General features: G+C 48.0%; 1 protein-coding gene across 3 annotated transcripts in view; it reads right to left on the reverse strand.

Annotated features, from left to right (window-relative positions):
- Positions 1-513: 513 nt before the first annotated feature.
- CALB2 (calbindin 2) overlaps positions 514-24,510 on the reverse strand; it is a 32,961-nt gene continuing 8,964 nt past the window's right edge. The window contains exons 2-11 of one of the 3 annotated variants that reach the window (XM_024233685.3): positions 19,925-20,001; positions 17,316-17,405; positions 14,375-14,455; positions 9,397-9,453; positions 8,718-8,795; positions 8,135-8,190; positions 7,776-7,815; positions 5,905-5,958; positions 5,088-5,159; positions 514-1,199 (exon numbers count right to left, since the gene is read on the reverse strand). In XM_024233685.3, coding sequence (XP_024089453.1) covers positions 1,083-1,199; positions 5,088-5,159; positions 5,905-5,958; positions 7,776-7,815; positions 8,135-8,190; positions 8,718-8,795; positions 9,397-9,453; positions 14,375-14,455; positions 17,316-17,405; positions 19,925-20,001 — 722 coding nt within the window. In that variant the 3' untranslated portion in view covers positions 514-1,082. Of the gene's footprint in view, positions 1,200-5,087; positions 5,160-5,904; positions 5,959-7,775; positions 7,816-8,134; positions 8,191-8,717; positions 8,796-9,396; positions 9,454-14,374; positions 14,456-17,315; positions 17,406-19,924; positions 20,002-24,510 lie in introns of those variants that run through there. The other 2 variants (XM_024233686.3, XM_063717741.1) reach the window with 2 other exon arrangements.

Below are 24,510 nucleotides of genomic sequence, written 5' to 3' on the forward strand. Positions count from 1 at the left end.
GCCTAATTTTTGTATTTTTAATAGAGACGGCAATTCACCATATTGGCCAAATTGGTCTTGAATTCTTGACCTCAGGTGATCCTCCCACCTTGGCCCCCCAAAGTGTTGGAATTATGGGCATGAATCACCGCACCAGGCCCCAAACCTTTTTAATCTTCAGTTTTCTTGCCTGGACAGTGGAGACAATCACAGCACCTCTCTCAAAGGATTAGGAAAGATACTCCAGGTCAACTGTTGAGCACAATACTAATACTACCCTTAGTAAGACTTAAATGAACTTGTCAGCTATGTTATAATCTCAGAGATACAGAAACAAACATGAAACAAAGAAGCGACTCAGGTTGGTGAAGAGACAGGCAATGAATGGTGAGTGAAAGCCATAGAGTCTTGGGGGTCCTATGCCCCACTTAGGTGGGTTCCATTACCCTCCCTCACCCATGTGAGAATAGGCCCTCCCTTTGTCAAGCAGAGCTGCTAGCTGCAGAGAGAAGTTGACCACTAGACAAGACTGGGTTAGCTTCCACAGCAGAACCTTTCCATTTTATTGTCTGTAAACTCTTCTTTGGTAAACAAGAAACCCAAAGAGAAAAGGAGCACGCCGAGTAAAGAAGGCAAGGAAAGGGCGGGTGCCCTCCACACACAGGAGTTCTGAGAGGACAGCTACACCATTAGCAAGGTGGCGGCTGGAACCTGGAAGTTTGGGGTGGGTGGTGGCATGGGGGACCGGCAGAGGGGAGCGAGAGGGAAGAGTCCACTCTGTTGGACATACAAGCCTAAATCATACAGCGAGGGAGCTCATGCATCACAGCAAAGAGAATTAGGGACCCTCCACCCATGCCCCCATCACCTTCCATGTGTGTGATCCACTGAGGCATAGTCTGCCTGGGCAAGGGTGGGTGCAGGGGGCTCAGGACAGCCCCCCAGCGGCCCATCCTCCATCTCTCATTTCTTGCTCTGCAGGCAGGTGTGTGCAGGCTGCAGGGGTGGGGGCGGGGCGCTCACGGTCTCTGGGTCTGGGTAGACGCATCAGGGCAGCAGGAGCAGGGTTTGGGGGAGGTGGAGAAGTAGCCCCCATCCCCACTTTACATGGGGGGCTCACTGCAGAGCACAATCTCCAGGTCCTTGCGGTAGAGCTTCCCTGCCTCCGCCAAGGACATGACGCTCTTTCTGTAGTTGGTGAGCTGTTGAATATTCATTTCCTAGGAGATACAGGGAGAGGGTAAGAGCAGGTTCAGGGGATGGTCCCGACGCAAGGAGCCCACGTCCACATTCACAAACACAAACACCCGCACCTTTCTCTCATCTCATCCCAGGATAAGTGGCTTAGATGAATGCAAAGCATGGATTTTGGAGTCAGACAGATGGAGGTTAAAGCCTCTCTTTCACTTACTGGCTGCATTGCTTTGGGGAAGGTAGTCAACCTTCCTGAGACTCAGCTGCCTCACCTGTAAAATGGGTACACTAAAAGTTCATGCCTCATGGAGGTGTTGCGATGATTACGTGAGGGAATGAATATAAGCCACATCAGCAAGCACTTGAAAAATAAAAGGTAGCTGTTGTGACAGTCATGATCTATGTATAACTTGTATATATTCCTCGACCTCATTGGGCCTCCATTAACTCAAGGCCAATCTGGCTCCCTGCAGGTGATGAAGAGAATGCCAGGAAAGCTCTCTGGTCTTGCCTTCCAGCCTCCTGGACCACTCTTTCCTAAGTCTCATCTATTTAAGCAAGGAATTCAATTTTTTTTTTTTTTTTTTTGAGACAGAGTCTTGCTCTGCGGCCCGGGCTGGACTGAAGTGATGTGATCTCGGCTCACTGCAACCTCTGCCTCTTGGGTTCAAGCTATTCTCATGTCTCAGCCTCCTGAATAGCTGAGATTACAGGCACCTGCCACTATGCCCAGCTAATGTTTACAGGTTTTTTTTTTTTTTTTTTTTTTTTAGTAGAGATGGGGTTTCACCATGTTGACCAGGCTGGTTTCGAACTCCTGACCTCAGGTGATCTGCCCGCCTCCACCTCCCAAAGTGCTGTGATTATAGGTGTGAACCACCACGCCTGGCCCCTATTTAAGCAAGGAATTCTAAATCCCAGCTTCTCCAGCAATAAAGCTCGCCAGCCTACTTCTTGTTCACTGGCTTCTTGTGTTCAGGGGCCACTGAGACAGGTGAGCCATGAACATATGCCCATTGTCTCATATAAATGGAGACCCATATTAAATACCAACACCTGATATGCCTGATGTTAAATACATGCTTTACAATGATTGCTTTGGATACAAATAACCAATGGGTCTGGAATATAGCAAGGTCATCATCAACACTGGAAAATCACTTAAACAACCTTTTCTTTCTTTCCTTCTCCCACACTCCATCCTTTTTTTTTTTTTTTTTTTTTTTTAGACAAGGTCTTGCTCTTGTAGCCCAGGCTGGAATGCAATGGCGTGATCACAGCTCACTGCACCCTTGACCTCCTGGGCTCAAGTGATCCTTTTGCCTCAGCCCCCCAAGTAGCTAGGACTATAGGTGGGCGCCACTACATCCAGTTCTTCTTACTTTTATTCTTTTGTATTGAAAATGTTAGCAGATACTTACAATTTTTTTCCCTTCTAGGCTGATGGGTCATTATCTCCATTCTGCTAATAAGAAAACTGAGGTGCAGTCATGCTCATGAATATCTGTAATCTAATCATGAATATCTGTAATCCAAGCATGAGCCCTGAAGTCTAATGATTTCACTGGTGCACTATTCTGTCACCTCTTTCTCAGGGCTCGAAGGCCAGTCTTTTTTTCCCTTTGTGCCAGGACTTCTCTTTTTATGTCATTAATTTCTGGTTTGGTGCCATGAAAACCCAAGGGCACTTTGCAAGCATGTCTAGCTTTGAGAGGCACCTTCCCTAAGTTGTGATGTTCTTGGAAATGTCACATAACACTGGTGTGCACCTGAGATATCTGCCACTCAATCAGAAGCCAAGGAAGGGACCTCATCTATCAACCCCAAGCTTGAGACAACTTCTGCAGTGGATTGTGGCAGCGAGAGACTTAGCAGCATGGGGGAGGGGCTGCTTACTTCCTATAAGTTTCACTTAAAACTGGGGAAGGCTCTAGTGAGTTGCCATGGCCTCAGGAGTGCTAAGAAATACTGAAGTTCAATCCCATCAGCCTGTCCCCTCGAGGAGCCTCAAACATTAATCTGCTCAGAAACCTTATCACACTCCATGCAGGCACCATCCAAATGGAATGCGTGCATGTATGTGGGTTTACAAAAAAATGGCCCTTCCCTTCCAGCACAGGTGCTGTGATTTAGTCATGCAGCTCTCTCTTTCTACTCATTCACTCTCTCAATCCTCAGGTGCCAAATCTGAAACTTGATACAGGTGGAAGGCTCTCAGGTAAACAGGTTTGTTAATATTCTTGCTCTCTGACCTTCAGAGTGGCTTCTGAATCCCAATAGCAGAATCTTTACTTTTGTTTCCATACTTGGAGTCAAGCTGTGCAGCACCACAAGCTGTCCTTTGTGTGAACCAAGGAAGAGCTTAGTGAGTTGATGACCAGGAAATTCAGGTCACTCTGAGATTTAATGCATGTCTTCCGGGTTTATCCACCTCAGGTATAAGGCAGAGTCTCACGAAGACAAACTATGCCTCATTCATACAATTACACATAAAGATATTTTCCACTATGGTGCCCAACATTCCTTGGATACATAAGGGCACATACATAATTTTCTCCTAGAATTTAGTGCCAAGAAAAAAGTTTGCCGAGTTCAAACACCTGGTGAGTACCTCCTTCTTCCCAGGAAGTATTTGCTTCCTTATCATTTATTTTCTGCCTCTTTCAAGAGTAGTTGTAGGTAACATTTAAATAAAAAAGATGAAATAAATGAAGGATGATATTTAAGATAAAGAGATCAGAAAGCACTTGGAAAGGGAGATGAATAGAGGCTGCAGATAATTTTTTCCTGAAATTGAGCATTAAATTTAGCTGTTGCTTGTCAGCCAAGGCAGTGAGACAACTCAAGGAATTGTAGAGCTTTCATTGTCTAATTAAAGAAAGCAGCAAAACCAGTTGCTCAGAGAAAGACATTTTCCAGGTGGTGAAGGAAGACAGCTGCAAAGTTTTGGCTCCTGGCTGCCATTCCACCTGACTCCTCCACCCAGTGCACCAAACTGAGCCCGTGGGAGGGTCTCCCGGGGTATTCCCAGCAGGCAACATCAGGCAAAATAGTGGAGTTCACTTCTTTGCCTTTTCTTTGAGAGGAAAAAACTCTTCAGTGGCTCCTTTTAACCCCTTCCTCAGCTCCCGATTCTGCAGTTCATCAATCCAGAATAGCCCTTTACCTCTCACTGGCCTCTGTCCTCCAAAATCTCTCTTTGTGTGGAAAGTGTTTTTTTGGTTGGCAATTTGGCTAACACTTTCACACATCAACACTGTCATGGCCTCACAGCAGCATCCCCCACAACAGCCAGCAGATGGGTGCAACCCAAGCGTCCACAGAAAAGAATGGGTACACAAAATGTGGTATATTTATATGATGCAGCATTATTTAGCTTTAAAAAGGAAGGGAATTCTGACACATGCCACAACATGGATAAGCTTGCAAGGACATTATGCAAAGTGAAATAAGCCAGGCACAGAAAGATTATACGATTTTCTTTACATGAGGTACCTAGAGCAGTCAAATTTACAGAGGCAGAAAGTAGAGTGGTTGGCAGGAGATGGGGGACAGGGGAATGGAGAGTTATTTTTTAATGGGTACAGGTTTTGGCATTGCAGGATGAGAAGGTGGCCATGCATGTGCAATATTATGAATGTGTTCAGTGCCACTGGACTGTACGCTAAAAATGTGAAGATGGTGAGCTTTCTGTCCTGTGTTTTTTGCCACAAATAAATTTTAAAAAGAAACATCAATTAACCAATCAACCAGAAATTAAAAAACCAAAAGCAAACCCACAAAATGGCTATTGCCTTGCTGTGGCAGATCAGAGGGGAGTAGAGAGCAGGACCAGGCACCTCTCCCCTCCTCTCCCGCAGAAGCCTCTCCCATGCCCTGGGGACGGTGGCCGGGCCTCAGGCTCGGCTGCTCACCTTTTTGTTTTTCTCGTACAGATCCTTCAAAAGGGCATCCAGCTCATGCTCGTCAATGTAGCCGCTTCCGTCCTGGGGATGAGAGCAGAGTCAACCGAGAGCTCTAAAGCATGGGCCCCCACTGTCCCGACTCATTCCAGGGATGTCTAAGAGTCTAGCCTCTCCATTACTCTGCGCAAAAGGGGGTGTTCAGATCGTGTAATGACAAAATAATGCGTCCCTTCTGCCTTGACCAGTCATGGCAGGAAGGTGGCAGTGGGTGCAAGCTTTGGGTAGCCTTTCATTGTGGTGCTTTTCATCTGCATTGAAAATATAAGTGAGGTTCAAGAAGCATTTGGTTAACTCTCTGAGTCCAGGGGCTATTTAAAGTTTACCTCCAACACCTTGGTTATGAAGAAGACCACTGGACTCATGTGGGCAGGGGACAGCCAAGGGAAGGGTGGGTATGGAGGTCATCTAACTTCCAACTTTCTGGAGAAAGACCTGGCCCTGGGCAGAATTGTGATCTGGCACCAGGGCAGTTCTGAGTGTCTCTTCCCTTTGGCTCCCGACAGTGTGGTCACACCCTAGTTCTAAGCATAGTCCTCTTCCCCCAATGATTCTCGGCTGCACTCTGCAGAAACCAACCCCTCGGGCTCCATAGGCCACCGGTGGAGAATGACATTTGCCTTCTCATACAGCAGAAGATGCGGCAGGAAGAAACCACACGGCCCAGGCCGCCCCTGGAAAGCTGTCTCTTCCCAGGGATGAAGCTGAGCCCTTCTGGCCGGGCTGATGGGCTTCTGATTTTCCCTGCCATGCCGACTCCCCCTCTTACCTTGTCGTAAAATGTGAAGATCGCGTTAAACTCCTCTGAGGTCAGCTTCATGCCCTGCAAGAACCAGGGTATTAAAGACAGAAGCAGAAGCGCAGTGGTGTGTGTGTGGGTGTGCGTTGGTGTGTGTGTCGTGTGTGGTGTGTGTGTGTGGTGTTTGTGGTGTGTGTGTGGTATGTGTATACATGTGATGTGTGGTGTGTGTGGTGTCTATGATTGGTGTGTGTCTGTGGTGTGTGGTGTGTGTGATGTGTGTGTGAGGTTGTGTGGGGTGTGGTGTGTGTATGGTGTATGGTGTGTGTGTATGGTGTATGTGTGGTCTGTATGTGTGCTGGTGTGTGTGTGTGGTGTGTGGTATGTGTGGTGTGTGGTGTTTGTGTTGTGTGTGTGTGGTGTGTATGGTGTGGTGCGTAGGGTTATATGTGTTGTGTGTTGTGTATATATGTGGTGTGTGTGGTATGGTGTGTGTGGGTGGCATGTGTTTGGTGTGGTGTGATGTGTGTGTAGTGTGTGTGTGGTTATGCGTTGTGTGTATGTGTGGTGTGGTGTGTGTGTGATATGTGTGATGTGTGTTGTGTGTGTGTGATGTGTGTGGTGTGGTCTGTGTGTGGTGTTTGTGTGGTGTGTGGGCATGTGGTGTGTGTGTTTGTGGTATGTGCATTGTGTGTGTCATGTGTGTGGTATGTGGTATGTGTGATGTGTGGTGTGTGGTGTGCATATGTGTGGTGTGGTGTGTGTGCGGTGTGTGTGGTGTGTGTGTGTTGTGTGGTGTGTGGGCATGTGGTGTGGTGTGTGTTTGTGGTATGTATGTTGTGTGTGTCATGTGTGTGGTATGTGGTATGTGTGATGTGTGGTGTGTGGTGTGCATATGTGTGGTGTGGTATGTGTGTGGTGTGTTGTGTGTGTTGTGTGTTGTGTGTGTGGTATGTGGTGGGTGGTATGTATGATGTGTGGTGTGTGTGGGTTGTGTATGATGTGTGTATGATGTGTGTGTGGTGTGGTCTGTGTGTAGTATTTGTGTGTTGTGTGTGTGGTGTGTGGTGTTTGTGTGTTGTGTGTGTTGTGTGTGTGGTGTGTGGTCTGTGTGGTGTTTGGTCTGTGTGTATGTGTGGTGTGTGGGTGTGGGGTGTGTGGTGTGGTGTGTGTGTGCTGTATGTGATGTGTGTATGTGGTGTGCCTTGTGTGTGTGTTGTGTGTAGGGTGTTTGTGTGTGTTGTGTGGTGCGTGTGTTTGTAATGTGTGTGGTGTGTATGTGGTGTGTGGTCTCTGTGTGGTGTGTGCATGAGGTGTTTGTGTATGTGTGTGGTGTGTGTGTGTGTGTGTGTGGTGTGTGGTCTGTGTGTTGTGTATGTGTGGTACACGGTCTGTGTATGTGGTGTGTGTGTGGTCTGTGTGTGTTGTGTGTGTTGTGTGTGTGATGTGTGGTCTGTGTGTGTTGTGTGTGTGGTGTGTGTGGTGTGTGGTCTGTGTGTGTTGTGTGTGTGGTGTGTAGTGTGTGTGGTGTGTGGTCTCTATCTGGTGTGTGCATGAGGTGTCTGTATATGTGTGTGGTGTGTTGTCTGTGTGGTGTGTTGTCTGTGTGTTTGTGTGTGGTATATGGTCTGTGTGTGTGGTGTGTGGTCTCTGTGTGGTGTATGTGTGATGTCTCTGTGTATGTGTGTGGGGGGTGTGTGTGTGATGTGTATGTTGTGTGTGTGGTCTGTGTGTGTTGTGTGTGGTCTGTGTGTGTTTTATGTGTGTGATATGTGTGTGTTGTGTGTGTGGTGTGTGTGGGTGTGTGTAATGTGTAGTATGTGGTGCGTTGGGGGAAGGAGGGTGCAGGGCCAGGCTCAGAGGGATGAGGGAAGGGGGAAGGAAGGAAAGCAAAGTTTTACCTGAAATTTAAGCAGGAAGTTTTCCTGGACAGGCAAGAGTCTGGGGAGAAAATGTTAGAGCAGAGATGAAGAGACTGCACAGGCAAGGGCAAGCGGGTGAGGGGAAGGGAGAGGCGGCGCCTGCAGTTACAGAAATGATTTCTGAGCACTTCACACATAATAAGGAATCAGTGGGAAGTTCAAAAACGACGGAGACAGACAAGGTGAGGTGTTGACGGTCACAATTCTATCTCCCTTTGTCTTGAGCTTCTTGACACCCGCACCTGTCACTTTCCCACCAATGGATCTCAGAGACAGATGATAGCACAGGAATGACCTGCGGGAGTCGGCATCAGTGACCCCGGGGGTGAGGTGCTTACCGGGACATCTCTGAGAGGCCCAATTTACCATCCCCGTTCAAGTCAAACATCCGTAGCTGTTGGGGACAGAAAGAGATGCCTGGGTTATTTGCTGTGAATTTCTCCGACCTGACATCCCCTTTTACGGGAGAGGACGGGAAGGAGGAGAGGTGACACGTGCTCATGCTTCCTCTGAGGTCCGTGGGGGCCAAGGACCAACATGGCCTAAATCAGTCCCGGGGGTCCCCTGGGAGGACCACAGGGACTCGTTTGCTGCTCATCTCTCCCCTCCTCAGGGACAGGGGCAGCTGGGGCACAGCAGGCTGGCACTAAAGGCCCACTCTCTCCAAGACCATCCTCTCCTAGAGCTGCAGAGGTTGCCATGGAGACAGACAATCACATTGGCCCATGAGTCAGCTCACACCCAGGACCTCAAAGGGTGTGTGAAGCCACGAACTAGCATCCCTTTTTGCCAGCTGCCATTGTGAATCACTTCCCCCGGGCCTGAAGAATCAGTGAACAAGAGACCCTGCACACCAGAGCTCCAGTGGCTTGGGGCGCAAGTCCTGCACCCTGGGGGAGAGAGACACTTCTGTCCACTCACTATGGTTTGGGTGTATTCCTGGAGCTTGGGCTCATCGTACGGCCGGTTCGCTTTCTTCAGCAGGTCTGACAAGAATCCCTGCAACACAAAAGGCCTCTTTAGTACTCCTGATTCGTGCATTCAGTCCCTCATTCATTTCCTTACTTGCTCATTCAGACAGTCTCTCAATGTGTGTGTGTGTGTTTTTCAGGTCTACCAGTTCTATGACTCAGGGCCCTCATAATTCTTAATTCTTGGGGAGTGACTTTAAAGGCTTTACTAGCTGGTGGTGCAACCCCACCCCACAGAATAGGCGCTAGAGATTGGCTTTGCCTCCTGGGAGGCCAGTATACGGAGCTAAGCAGTGCCTGGGGAATCACTGGGTAATAGCCAGAGGAATTTAGAGGTGGACCTAGGAGCCAGAGGCCAATCTTCTGGAATTGCCTGGAGGACGCCTGTCCCGAGCATGGAGGTGCAGAAGAGCTGGGTTTGGTTGAAATCTACAGCCTGGCAGCTCTATGTTACTGATTTCCCCTGACTTCTCTAAACAAGTCCAACAGTTCAGTGCCAGGTCTGAGTATTCCTAAGTAGCCCGTAATCCAGCATCTAAGGATGCCCCTCATCCAACATCTCCTCCCTCCCCAGGCACCTTAAGCCCACCGCCACTCTGGCCTCACACCCTCCCCAAGGCCCATCTTACCTTGAGCTCATTGGCTTCGATGTAGCCACTCCTGTCTGTGTCGTACTTCCGCCAAGCCTGCAACAACGGGAATGTCAACCTCTTTGCAAAGACGTATCAAAATCTACCCGCCTCCCTTCCATTCCCCTTTAATGGGCCAGCCAGGGTCTTGATCTTCAAGAATATCAGAATGGGATGGAGACATGGAGATGATGTAGCCCAGACCCTTCAAGGTCACAGAGAAGGAAATGAGGGGAAGTATCTCGACGGTGATCTCATGAGCGCCTGAGCCAGAACCACAGCTAAGCTGTTTCCAAATTCCTGACCATAGAAAGTGGGATGTAATCAATGTTTGTTGCTTCAGGCTGCTAAGTTTTAGGGGCAGTTTATTATACAGCAATAAGTAACTCATTCAATGGTCCTGTATACAACTCTCTGACTTCCCTGCCTTTTACCATGTCATCCGGTGGAGAAGAGGGAAAGCCACAGGAGCGGCAGTGGTGCAGGGGAGGGGACTGCCCACATCTGGGGCAAAGATGTCCGGAGAACCATGTTCCACTATATCTTTGGTCTATTTAGTGCCACATGTTTCTAAGATTTATTTGTTTTTCTCTTTCTTTCCTTCCTTCCTTCCTTTTTCTTTCTTTCTTCCCTTCCTTCCTTTCTCTCTCTTTCTTTCTCTTTTTCTTTCTTCCTCCCCCTCCCCCTTCCCCTCTCCTCCTCCTCCTCCTCCTCCTCCTCCTTTTTCTTCTTTTCTGAGACAGAGTCTCACTCTGTCACCCAGGCTGTGGTGCAGTGGCGTCCAAAGCTTACTGTAGCCTCTCCCTCCCAAGCTCAAGTGATCCTCCCAGCTTAACCTCCCAAGTGCCTGGGACTACAGGTGTGCACCATCACACCCAGCTAATTTTTTATTTTTTTGTAGAGATGGGGTCTCACTATGTTGCCCAGACTGATCTCCAAACTCCTGAGTTCAAGTGATCCTCCTACCTCAGCCTCCCATAGTGTTGGGATTACAGGCATGAGCCACCATGCCTGGCTCCTAGATTTTCTTTCAAGTTTTGTTCCCCTGACTTTTCTTCCCTTCTCCCCCAGCTCCAAACTGCACACCTGAAGACCAGCAACACTTGATTTTCTGAGAGCCAGCAACCACTAATCCTTTTCCTACAGCTTATCCCCTGCCTCCCCCACTTCTCCACCGCATGTGCCCCTTTATTGTCAGGACTGTTAGAGTTTATGGACATTTAGAGTTTAGTTATATTTTACGGAAAATGTCTCTTTTTAAACACCAGCAAACAAGGTTATGTAATTTTCATGGTGACAGGGCTCAGAAATTTTGGTCCTGATTTTTTTTTTTTTTTTAGTTACAAGACAGGAGCAAATCCCAAGAAAAGGGTAGATTTGTACTACATGCAACTCAGGTCGATGGTATTTGATTACAAGAGTGTCTTTTCTCTGCAGAAAAATGCCTTAGACTCTGAAATACTCCTTCCCATGGCCAGAAAGTCTGCCCTTGAAAAGGCACTAAAAGATATGTGAGGATTTCCAAATATGACTTCACCAACAACTCGCAGGCACTTAGTGCATTACAGTTTAGTTTGTCTAAGTTGAGTCTTTACTGAGAAGAGGAAGACACCCCCTCCAAGTTGCCTAAAAGGGCAATAATCTGAAGGAACCCCAGTCCCTGCACAGAGCAAAGCACCAGCGCCTGCTTTCCCAAGCCATCTTGCCAGCCGATCCACTCCCGACCATGCCCCCTGACAGGACGCCAGCTCTGGGCTCCCCCGCGTGCCTCCTCTCCCCATCCAGCACTTGTGCTCATCATCATCAGTGCATCCTTTCTCTTCTCATTCAAGGAAAAGAGTTCAAGAGACCTGGGCTTTGTGAAATCTCAAAGAAATCCCGAGGCATCACTAAAATTAGAAGTTATACTGAGTGCTGGGATGGGAGCTACCTGAGAGCACAAGCCTTTCAGGGCTACTGAGGGACCATTTCAGGCTTCTGGCTGGTAAAAATGGAACAAATGGAACAGACCCCAGGAGGGGACAGTGGGACGGTACTGTGGGAGGGTGGGGTCCCAGAAACCTTGGCGGGCATGTCTCCTCTGCAGTTATGCTGGGACTTAGAAGGACAAATACATGTAAGAATATGAAATCCTGAGGCTGGGCATGGTGGCTCATGCCTGTAATCCCAGCACTTTGGGAGGCCAAGGTGGGCAGACCACCTGAGGTTGGGAGTTTGAGACCAGCCTGACCAGCATGGAGAAACCCCGTCTCTACTAAAAATACAAAATTCGCCGGAAGTGGTGGTGCATGCCTGTAATCCCAGCTCCGCGGGAGGCTGAGGCAGGAGAATCGCTTGAACCCGGGAGGCAGAGGTTGCAGGGAGCTGAGATCGTGCCATTGCACTCCAGCCTGGGCAACAAGAGCGAAACTCCGTCTCAAAAAAAAAAAAAAAAAAAAAAAGAAAGAAGGAAGGAAAGAAAGAAAGAGAAAGAAGGAAAGAAAAGAAAGAAATCCTGTCTGCTGCACAGAGAGAAGCCACTAATGATTTTGAGAAAGAGAAAGAGAAAAGGGTCCGGGGAGATGCTTTTAGCTCCTCTGTAAGCATCCCTGCCCCCCTACAAGCTGCCACCATCCCTGTTTCCAGACCAGAGGTGGAATAGAGGCCAGTTTTTGGCTGTCTCTCTATCAGGAAAGGAGTCAGGCATGATGCTCCCTTTTCTATAGTTGGAAAACTTCATACAAAAGCAACACCCTGACAAGTTATAAGGATACGCAGAACTTTTTTTCTCCCAGGCAGGCTAGAGGACTAAGAACAGAAGCCAGAATGTCAATTATCAGCTTGTGGAATCTTGCCATCTTGAAAAAACTGGGGAAAAATCTTTTAAAGCACCACAAAATTAAATCCATCTCTGATGCTCAGGCAAGCTGTCACTTAAAAAATGACTCTTCCACCCTGAGAACTGGTTCTTTCTCACTGACTGCCCAGGAGGGGAGCTTGCTGCCACACAGGCTTCTGGGCCAGCTCTCCAGTTGTTACAGGCAGTGGATCACGGAGAGGGAATTACCGGTGGCTGGAAATAGATTTAATCCCAATGAATGGCAAAGAGAGTCACGTCGTAGGCCAGTTATTATTTACCAGAGCAGGCAGTTCTTGAGGTGGGTACGGGTTGAATTTCACTCTGAGGGATGCATATGCTGAATGGTTAGAGTGTGGAGTCCCAGAAAGAGAGCAAGAAATAATTGGTAGTTTGCTGGACATCAGGATTAGTAATATATTTGGTTGAACCACATAGAATTTCCACTTTTTGTAAGTAAAAAATCATTAAATATCAGCAATTTCATATGGTTCAATTTATCAGATGAATATTACTCAAGAGACATGAATTTGAACATCATATTTTACATGAAGATCTCAAGGAAATTATATTGCCAAGAGGGGAATGCTAATTTTATTTATTTATTTATTTATTTATTTGACAGAGTCTTTGTCTCCCAGGCTGGAGTGCAGTGGTGCGATCTTGGCTCACTGCAACCTCTGCCTTCCTGGTTCAAACGATTCTCCTGCCTCAGCCTCCTGAGTAGCTGGGATTACAGGCGTGCACCACCATGCCCAGCTAATTTTTGCATTTGTAGTAAAGATGGGGTTTTTCCATGTTGCCCAGGCTGGCCTCAAACTCCTGACCTCAAGTGATCCACCTGCCTTGGCCTCCCAAAGTGCTGGGATTACAGGCGTGGGGCACAGTACCCAGCCGGGAATGCTAATTTTAAAAAGGAAAACCGAAACCTTATCATAGTCAAAGATGAAATGTGGAAGGTACCAAAAACTGGAATCCTCACTGGACTTTTGTAGCTATAGAATCGTACATAAGTCCATCTTTCTCTAGCCTGCTTCTTGGAACTCTGACTTCGAGAGACACAACATTATTATTGAGTGGCATGAGATCCTGGAGCCAAACTGAGTGGCACAGTTTTCTTTATTGCTTGATTTCTCAGAGCCTGTAATACGCAAATGACCACAACAAATCCCCAAATGAGAGATGCATGTACACAGTATTTCCCAAGCATACTCGACCCAAGCTTACTTCTCATGTTATTCCCTACATTTTAATGTGCATACGCATCATCTGGGGATCTTGTTAAAATGGAGCTTCTGAGTCACTGGATCAGGGAGTCTGTCTACCTTTTTTTTGTTTTTGTTTTTAATTTGAGATAGGATCTTGCTCTGTGGCCCAGCCTGGAGGGCAGTGGTGTGATCTTCAGCCTCAAACTCCTGATCTTCCTGCCTTAGCCTTCCTGAGAAGCTGGGACTACAGGTGTGCACCACCATATCCCACTAAGTTTTTTATCTTCTTTTTTTTTTTTAAATTCCTGTTCACTATGGTAGCTTTTTATTTTTGTAGAGACAAGGTCTCACTATGTTGCCCAGGCTGGTCTTGAAACCCTGGTCTCAAAAGATCCTCCCGCCTTAGCCTCCTTGAGTAGGGATTACAGGCCTTTCTCCCTTTCTTTCTTTCTTTTTTTGAGACGGAGTCTCTCTCTGTCACCCAAGCTGAGAGTGCAGTGGTGCTATCTCAGTTCACTGCAACCTCTGCCTCTCGGGTTCAAGTGATTCTCCTGCCTCAGCTTCCCGAATAGCTGGGATTACAGGTGCCTGCCACCACGCCGGGCTAACTTTTTTGTATTTTGGTAGAGATGGGGTTTTGCTATTTTGCCCAGGCTGGTCTCGAACCCGTGACCTCAGGTGATCCGCCTGCCTTGGCCTCCCAAAGTGCTGGGATTACAGGCGTGAGCCACCACTCCTGGCCCCTTTCTCTTTTCTAACAGGCACCCAGGTGATACTGATGCTGCCGGTCCATGGACCACACTTTGAGTAGCAGAGCTCTAAGGGGTTTAGCATCTCCCAGGGACCATTACCAGGCAGGAGGGTGGGCCTGGCTCTGAACACAGGAGGAAGGCAGGTCCCAATGCTTAGAAAGAAGGTGGTGCCTTGGCCTCACCTCCATAAACTCGGCGCTGGAGCCCACGTGCTGCCTGAAGCACAGAAGGAAGTTCTCTTCGGTTGGCAGGATCTGCGCCAGCTGTGAAGATACAGAGAGCGACACCAACGTTACGGAGGGACTTGCCAGGGAGCAGAGCAGATTTTCCCCTAAGAAGGATGGAAAGGGCCAGTGGTGAGGCAGTGTGGGAATTGCATTTTCTTCCTTCCTTGAGAACGGGTGCTGGCAGTCCTTCAAAGGGAAAGAAGGATGTTCAGAGAAGTGCTTTTGAGTCGCCCCAACCTTAAGGGATGAGCAATTGGAGGGGGAAAAAGTGGTGCTACTTTAAAATGCAAGCACCCAGACTCAAAAGAATACTTAATAGATGATTCCATGTATGTAAAATTCTGAAAAATGCAAACTAATCTAAGTAGATGGGTGGTTGCCTGGGGTAAGAGGGCCTGCACCAGGCTAGAGGAACCTTTTGGAGGGGGTAATAGAAAGGCTATATTTCCACTGGGGTGGCAATTTCATGGCCTAAAATCTAAACTCAAGGAATTTTACACTTCAAATGGATGCAGTTATTGTATGTAAATTGATACTGCAACAATTCGATTTTTGAAAAATGCAGGTACCCTCTTGCAGTAAGCCCTGCTGGCTGCCCACCCAACCGCCCTTGCCCTCTTTTTTGCTCCTGGAACGCTTGTGTCACAGGCCAATCCTGATGAGTCTACGTTGGTGAAGTGTGAGCCTCCCATTCTCCTTGGCAGTGATTGGCTTACAGGTAGGCACGTGACCCAGTTTTGACCAATGAAATGTCGGGGAAGGGCTGCTGTGGGTACTTCTGGGAACATTTCTTTGCACTTAAGAGGGGCCCTTTCTGCAGCTGGACAGTGGTTGTATATGGATGTATGTGGATGTATGTAGTTGGATGTGGTTGTATTTGGGTGCATGTGGTTGTATGTGGATGCATGTGGATGTTTGTGGGTGTATGTGGGTGCATGTGGTTGTATGTAGATATATATGGTTGTATGTGGGTGGGTGTGGTTGAATGTGGATGTATGTGGTTGTATGTGGGTGCATGTGGTTGTATGTGAATGTATGTGGGTGTATGTGGCTGCATGTGGTTGTATGTGGGTGTATGTGGGCGCATGTTGTATGTGGGTGCATGTGGATGTATGTGGGTGCATGTGATTGGATGTGGATGTATGTGGATGTATGTGGGTGTGTGTGGTTGAATGTGGATGCATGTGGTTGTATGTGGATGTATGTGGGCGTATGTGGGTGTATGTGGCTGCATGTGGGTGTATGTGGATGTGATGCCTGGCACTGTGGCAGCCATCTTGCTAGCAGCCTGAGGATGAAGGTATTTTGAGGGCAGAGAACAGAACCAAGAGAACTGCAGGGAGGCAGAGCGGGAGCCCTGGCTTCCACCTGGAACCAACCCTACCCCTGGCCTTTCTGTTAGAAGCCTCTCATGGTAAGCTATGGCCCTCAGGCCAAGTATGGCCCAGGAGTTGTTTGTAAAGTTTTATAAGACGTGGCCACACCCACTCATTGACATACCACCCATGGCTGCTTTTGTGCTACAGTGGCAGAGCTGAAGGGCTGTGGCAGAGACTGGATGGCCCACAAACCCTAACACACTTACCTTAATCTGTATTTTTAGAGAAAAAGTCTGCCAACCCTTGGTTTAAGCCCCCTTGAATCAGCATGGGCATCTATAGTGGCCATTCTTGGTGCCTCTCCCTGCTCCTCTATAACTAGGCTGTTGGCCATCCCTTAGCTGCTATGAAGTCAGACTGCTAACAGCTCAGCCCTGCCCCTGCACGAGAACTGCCCTCAGCCAGACCAGAGCTGCCCCACTGGGGAAGTTCCACAGGTCCCCTCCTTGCCCAAAGAGGGGCAGCCTGCACCCAATGACTGAGACACAGGGGTACAACAGACCAGCCCCCTTGCCTCAAGGTGAGACCCACTCTGTGGCACAGTCCACACTCCAGAGTCCCTATAAGCCTAGCCAAGGCGAGGCTCCAGTTGAGACCGCATCCTTGCACAGCACTATCCCCTGCCTTTTCCTGCTGCCCTTCTCTGGAGAGTTCTGCCTCAGCAAGCCACTTCCACTCAAATCTCTGTCTCAGGCACCCAACCTAAGGCAGCATCCCAACAATATACCCTGGGGGGAGCTGTGCCCTAGTGCCTGTGCCACCATCATCATTCTTATTTATTTATTTATATGGTTTGTAAAGATGGGGTCTTGTTATATTGCCCAGGCTGGTCTCAAACTCCTGTCCTCAAGGGTCCTCCACCTCGGCCTCCCAAAGTGCTGGGATTACAGACTTGGGCCACGGAGTCCGGCCAGCACTCTTGAGCCCTTGACTGTGGTCACTGATTACCAGAGGTGTTTGACATGCACCTGTATATGAGTATGTGTGGGTGTATGTGTGTATGCATATATACGTGTGCATATATGAATGTATATATGTATATATGGATATGTGTAAATTATGTTATATGCAAATTATGTATGTTTATATATGTAAATTACTGATGTGAATTATAAATATATATATTATATTATTATATGTGTGTAAATTATGTATCTAACTTTAAAAAATTATGCCTTTGGATGCCTTTAGGTGGGGCATGGAGTCTCCTGTTCACCGTCTTCAGCCTCGCTAATGTCTTCAGCTGGGCTTGCCACTTGGTTACAATACCTGTTGGCTCCTGTGGGCATTTAAGGTCTCCACCACTATCTTTGGTCATTGTTTGTTGCTTCCTCCTTCCTTGGGTGACACACAAGAAAAGTCCCTGCTGTTCTCTTTGGTCAGCCCAAGTGCTGGGGGTGCAGGAGCTTTGAGGCCCCCACCTCACTCCAGTCCTCAGCAGGATGCTCATGCCTGGGAGAGGCACAGGGACCCAGGGCCCCTCCCACACAGCTCTTAACCAGCGAGGCAGGGCTCACCTCTGCCATCTCGATTTTCCCATCTGAGTTTTTATCATACTTCTGCATGAACTCCTTCATCTTTTCTCCAAAGTTGTCACTCTTTGACATCTGTGGAAAGACAAAGGGGGCTGATTTTTGCTGCTGTATCTCATGTGAACCATGATCTCAGAGCAGGAAGCTTGGAAATTATTTGCATCCTGGGTAAGTGGGTGTAGAACCAAGTTGTGCTGATGCTCTGATTGATCAAAGCTGTGTTGTTTTCCTTTTCATGTCCCCTCCAAATCAAGTCATCTCTTCTTCAAGGCTCAGTCATATAAATTTCAAAGGACACATGGCCATGCTCCATACCATGTAATCAAACATGCCCTGCTGCCTTTGAGATGAATTAAGCTACAACTCTATAGGAAGGGTTTGGACTTGTTCCCATCACTCAGATGTGAGAACTAAGGCCTCAACATTTTACTGAAGCAGGTTGTAATCAAACTGAACTTAATCCAGTGCCCCCTAATAGGTTCTAAGCACTTCATTACAGCAAGATGGATTGCTCTTTTTCTTCTTTAAAGACTAACTGGCAATTCCACAATATTTTCACTCTTGATTTTCATGCCAGGAGGAACATGAGGAGGAGGTCATCATGTAGCCGAAGGGTAATTTAAACAGTCCACCCAATTATTCTGACTACTAGAAAGCAAAGAACTTAAAACATTCCTTCAAGCCCACAGCTGCCTATCTTAAATATAGACTTGAAGCTCTCGAACCTTCCCTTAATTTGAGATAGTGCTGACTAATTATTTGCATTAAGGAGCTGTTCCTTCTCCCTAATCAATGATGAGCCCACCTTGCATGGCTGATGTTTCTGCCTCACTCAGTTGATGACTTCCACATGAATTGTGTGCTCCCCAGGATTGGGCCAAGGGAAATCCTACCACTTCTGAGAATTTCCTGAATCCCTCTGATTGCTTTTTACTTTTGGAATTAGTATCAATTTGTTAATATTTATTTGTTTATCAGTATTTATTTATATTTACAAAGGCACATAGTCTGATCCCAGGCACTTGTCACAAATGTGGCCATCTTATTTAAGTTTTACAGTAGCTCCTGTGAAGTTAGTAGCCCTTCCATTTGACACACTAATGGAGGCCGAGATGACTTCTCGAGAGGGCACCCAGTAAGTATAGACAGAATTTGAACTCATGGCTTTTGCTTCCAAGGCCAATATTCTTTCTACCATATAACAGCTGCTCTGAGAACCAGTCCTGGATGACATCAGTTGGGATTGTGGACAGACTTGAAAATTACCCAGATGACATCTGAGGAAGGGAATGACTAAGAGAAGGATTTTAGATGCAAAGCACTTCATAAAAACACATTTCTCCGACTAGCCCATGATCCCAGAGTCAGTTCTGAAGCCCGTGCTTTCTGTGATCCAGGCTTCATTATCCTAGGAGTTGATGGGAGAACCGTTGATAAACAAACCCATGAATTGCCTCCAACCCTTTAAGCCCATCACTTTGACCTCCTTCTCATTGGGGCGCTCTGCCGAGCTTTGAACCAGGAGCTCACCAGCGGATTTGTGACTCATCTCCCAAACTGCTCCCTGAAGAGCTGCAAATAAACAGTGGATTGGCCAACAGACACGCAGCAGGGGAGAGTAGAGACACCTCCAGAGGACCCAAGGGAGCTGATGGGAGGGTGTGGGGCTGACTCCATGTACTCCAGAACCAGACATGGGAATCACAGCAGACTAGTTCCAATCACCTGAGCTTTGCAGTATTTCAAATACCTCCCCCAAAAGGCTTTAGCAAACTCAGTAGTGCCATGTTGGCACCAGGGAAAGCAACATTCCTGTCACTAAGGGGCTGGGATGTGATCTGAAGTCACTTTGGGCACGCTCAGAAGGTCATGACACCACCATGAATGAGGCCAGCCAGTGCCGTCTGGTTCAGATACTGGCTGAGAGCAATCCTCAATTTTCCTCTAGTTCCTTGCTGGGGATTCTAGCCTGTGTTGGTCTAGAACAGTGGTTCTCTTCTGAGGATGATTTTGCCCCCAATCTCCCACCAAGGGGACATTTGGCAATGATTGGAGACATTTTCGATTGTCACAGCTTGAAGGAGGATGATAGTGGCATCTCATGGGTAGATCCAGGGATGCTGCTAAACTCCTGCAATGCACAGGGCAGCCCCCACAACAAATTATTCAGCCTCAAATGCCAACAGTGCTGAGGCTGAGAAACTCTGGTCTAGAATCAGGGCACTTGAAACCTCCTGGGCATCCAGTCTGGAATCATGACCCCTAAGCACCTTAGGGAAGCTACGGACTCTGTCCCTAGGGGAAAAATACTACATATATATTAATATACGCATACACAGACAAAGCTTTACAGCTTTGCAGGAGGGTTCATCAACCCCTGGTGTCCATTCATGAATACCCCTCAATCCCAGACACCCAAGGATATTGAGATGGGGTACTCTTAGGCGATAGTCTATTTTTCATCCTTACAAATAAAATGCTGTGCCAAGACCGGCGATATGAGGCCTGCTTATGGCATACATAACTGGGACACGGCATGCTCAAAGGCATAGGTCAGGAAAATCTCAAACAATGAGAGATGGGGCTGGGCTTACCATGCCAGAGCCTTTTCTTGCCTTCTCCAGCTCTTGGAAAAAGTTTTCTAGCTCTTTACCTTCAATATACCCATTTCCTGTAAAGAGAGAGAGAAAAATCAATCTCAGCACTAAATAGTAAGGGGGGTATGGGGTGGGCATGTTGGGGGCTTCGTGGAGAATGTCTTCTCCCAGCTGGCCAACAGGCAGGTGTCTAGGCCAGTGGAGCTAGGGGTGTGGGTCCAGCCCTCAGGGCATTTGCACCTAGAGATCCAAGATGAACAACACATTCAGCAGCTAGAAAATACTGGGAGGAACTAGCACAGGGTCCGAGAGGACAGAGGAGAGCAGAAGCTGGCAGCTTCCGAATCTGTCCTTAATGTCTGGGCAAGCATGAGGTGGCAGAGGTGTGACAGGTCATCAGCAAGTGGCAGGCCCTGATCAGAGGCAGAACGGGTCCCTGGAGTTCAGAGGGTGTAGCGGGTTGGAGTGCTCCCCCAGAAAGGGACCTTATTTGGAAACAGGGTCATTGCAGATGTCATTAGTTAAGATGAGTCATACTGGATTGGGGTGGGCCCTAAATCCAGTGGTTGGTGTCCTTATAAGAAGGCCTCGTGGAGACACAGAGACCCAGGAAGAAGACCATGTGAAGACGGAGGTGAAGAAGAAGACCCAGGAAGAAGACCATGTGAAGTGTGATGTGTGTACAAGCCAAGGAACGCTGTGGGCTTCCAGCAACCACTAGATGCCAGGAGGGAGGCAGGGAGCAGATTCGCCCTCAGAGCTCTAGCAGAGCCTGCCGACACATTGATTTCACACTTCTAGCCTCCGGAAATGTGAGAGAATACATTTCTGTTGTGTTAAGTCACCCAGTTTGTAGTGCCTTGCTATGACAGTCCTAGGAAACAAAAACAGAAGGGCCCAGAAAAGAGAGAACCACAGGGCATCTGTCCTATGGGTTGTCACCTCCCATCCCCCGCCCTACCTCAGACTTGGTCACAGGGATCAAGGGTAGGAGAGACATCCCACCTGGTAATGAAGAAAGGAGGCTCTGAGGCCTGTGGATGCAGATTTAAAGCCTGGTTCTGCTGTGCTTACCAACAGTGTGACTTTGAGACAGTTATTGAACCCATCTCATCTGCAAAGTGGGTTATTATAATTAAACAGGATTTTGTATGAAAAGCCCATCCTCTAGTCATTATGAGTGCAGCAGAAATGTTGTTACTGAGTTCCATTACCAGAACCCATGCCTAAGGTGGGAATGAATCTGTGGGAAAAGTGCAGTGATCAGAACCAGGTCCCGAGGTCACAGCCTGACTTGTGAGATCACATAAGTAGTGACAGGTCCTTTAGGGTCTCTCACCTTGAGCCTGGATTGTCTAGAGACCAGGACTGAGCTGAATGCATGGTCAAGGTCACTGGTCAGTGCTGTGATGGGGAAGGAGGCATTTGTGGGTGGGAAATCAGGCAGGGCTCAGGCTGTGCCTCCTAGACTTTGCTGTGGCAAAGAATCTCCTGGGGATTTTTCCTTTTTTTGAGACAGGGTCTTGCTGTGTTGGCCAGGCTAGAGTTCAGTGCTATTCATAAGCATGATCATAGCACACTATAGCCCCAAACTCCTGGGATCAAGTGATCCTCCTGCCTCAGCCTCCCAAGTAGCTGGGACTACAGGTACCTGACACCCAGAGATCTTAAAAAAAATATGGATATCTGGCCCCCACCTCTAGACTTTCTGATGCAATTTGTTTGGGGTGTGAACTAAGCACCATGATTTTTTTTTACACTCCCAGGTTATTGCCTATGCAGAAAAGTTTGAAAACCACTGACCTAACGTCAAGTTCCAAATTTGATCTAAAGCCATTGAGCAAGATTCCTGTAGAGGAGATTCAACTCGAATGGGAAGGGAGGTGGTAGCTTTCACCAAGGGCAAATGGAATTACAAACGCAACAGAGAAAATAAAGGAGCATTTACCCTGGCCTCTGTGAGGGGTTGTGGGGGGAGGCTTTTCCCAGCCTCCTAGGGCCCCCTGAGAATTTAAATTCTGAATAAACTTAGAGGCACTCTCGAGTGAAGAATATGCCACAATAAATATTGTATGGCAAGAATCACATGAGATAAATTATGTATTTTTGTCTGCAGGGAAAATACATGATTGCAATGGGCTCGCAGAGTGAGACTTGAGTTCCCTTTTATCCTAGGATGGGGTGGTTATCTTCCTTCTAGGATGTTTGTAAAGCTTCTTAGGAGAACTGGAATTTCAGAAGAGTGTGTTTCCTGTGAGGCTGGCTAAAGTAGGGGAGTGAGGGAGAGGGAGATGGGCTTTCTAGGCCAAAAGACATTCGTCTAGTTGATGATGCTCTGAGTTGGAAGAATGAATAATTTTTCTCTTCCTGGTTACTCCCTGCAGTGATCTGGCTATTCTCCTATCGCTGAGGTGCAATTTCTTCTCAACTGAGAAGGCAAAGTCACATTCTTCTCCTCGGAGGCTTTGTAGAGTCAGATGGGGAGGTGGAAAGCTGAGCTCAGCCCTGGGTGCATCTGCAGCTTCCAGAAGCCTGAGGCTAGGGCAGGAGGTGGGGGCTCAGAGCTGGCACCACGAGTGTGTGTCATGGTTCAGTGAAGCAGAGGCCACAGGAGCCAGGGCTGGGCAGACACAGGAGCGAGTATATGTTTGTTTCATGCGTGTATCAGGAGGTGGCTGAAAGGAACTGGGTAGGGGAAGCCTGCAGAGCAGCATGGTATGTTTCCAAGAGCTGCCTCCACTTAGCTCTGAACAGGGTCTGTCATCCCTCTGTGGAGCCCTGTTTTGCACCAGGTCCTTCATGTTCTGCCACTTCTTCTCTGGCCCCTTCACCTACCATTTAGGGGGGTGGCAGAGTGACTGGCCTTTCTTGCTGAGGCACCGACACCTGGTTCTTCTCCTCCCTCTGTCGTACCCAGATTAGAGGACACCACCTCTGTGAACCTCAGTTTCTTCTCCTATGAAATGGGGACAATGATAGCACTCTCCTCGTGCAGCTGCCTTGAAGATTAAAGAGGCTAATAATACACTTGCAGCGCTGGCCTGCAGTGAGCCTCAAGCATGTCGGCGGACACTGCCGTTGTGGCCGCTGTTTGTGCCTCCCGCCCGTGCTGCAAACGCCTTGGCCCTGGGCTGCTTTCTTCAGGTTGGAAAGCTTTAGGGGTGCAGAGGGAGGCTAGAGCAGGCAAGGCTAGCACGGAGCCCCACCCCACTGAACGCTCTGAACCCAAAGAAATAAAGTACAGATCTCTAGGGGCCACCTTTTCCTTGGAGTTTTTCTGGAACTTAGAAAGAATACGTATTTATTTTTACTCCATCTTTTTTTCTAGAAAGATTTGAAGGAAGTTTAACAACCTCAAGAAACTCAGACAATCAGCCAGTGCCTCACCCAGCAGGAAAGTTCTGAAGGTCAGTGGAATGTCTTTAACTTTTCAAAGTGCTTTTGCCCTCTTTCTTTGCTCCAGCAGATAATTTGAGCCCTCACTATGGGTAAGGCCTGTGTGGGTTGCTGTGGGGGAAATGAACCCACACATAATCTTTCCAGACACACGGGCATGGCAGAGTAGAATCCTCTTCTGGTGACAGAAGATACTGAGGCACAGGACAGAGAAGGCAAGCAACTTGCTCAGGACCACACAGCCAGGGAGGACCAGAACGGAAGTGTCCTAATTCCTGATCCAGGTTTAATTCACTCATTCATTCATTCATGTGAGGAATTTTTTAATTTTTATTTAGTTTTATTTTTTTAGACAGGGTCTGCTCTGTCACTCAGGTTGGAGTGCAGTGGCTGGATCACAGCTCACTGCAGCCTAATGTCCTGGGTTCAAGCTGTCCTCCCACCTCAGCCTCCCAAGAAGCTTGGACGACAGGCACATGCCTGAATAATTTTTTGTTTGTTTGTTTTTGGTAGAGACAGGGTTTTGCCATGTTGCCCAGGCTGGTCTTTAACTCCTCCACCTGTCTTGGCCTCCCAAAGTGCTGGGATTACAGGCGTGAGCCACTGTGCTTGGTCCATTGGAGGAACCTTTGTTGAGCATCTGCATTGTGCAGGCACTGGAGGCGCAAAGAACAGCTAGGTCCTGCCATGGTGGGGCTTATGCTGTGGGGCAGGGGACAGACAATAAGCAAAGAAATGAATTTAAACATGGTGTTTCCAGTGTCAAGAGCAATGAAGGAATGATGGTGTCATAGAGTAGAGATCGACTTCCAGGGATTCTTGGAAAGGATGAGCAGGGAAGACCTCCCGAGAAGCCTAAGCCTCTGGGAAGGGGGCAGAGAAAGGAAGGAGGAAAACTGGAGGCAGGGAAAGGGGTCCAGAAGCTAGAAGGACAGCCCTGTGGAGAGAAGCCGCCTCCCTGAATTCAGCTTGAGCAGCACAGGCAGCAGGAGGTTCCCAGGGCAAGAGGAACCCCCCTCCCCACACTAGGAATTCCACTACCTCCCTCTGGGCACCTCAACAAAAGGCAGAAATGTGGTTCAATGCAATGAGCCTTGATGTTTTTGAACTGAGCCACTGTTCCACTTTGTACCTGGTGCTCAGGGAGCTATCACCAAGTTTTAGATGTGGGCCCATTTCCCAAGAGC

This window comes from Pongo abelii, chromosome 18 (assembly GCF_028885655.2).
Source record: "Pongo abelii isolate AG06213 chromosome 18, NHGRI_mPonAbe1-v2.0_pri, whole genome shotgun sequence".
NCBI classification, from domain to species: domain Eukaryota; kingdom Metazoa; phylum Chordata; class Mammalia; order Primates; family Hominidae; genus Pongo; species Pongo abelii.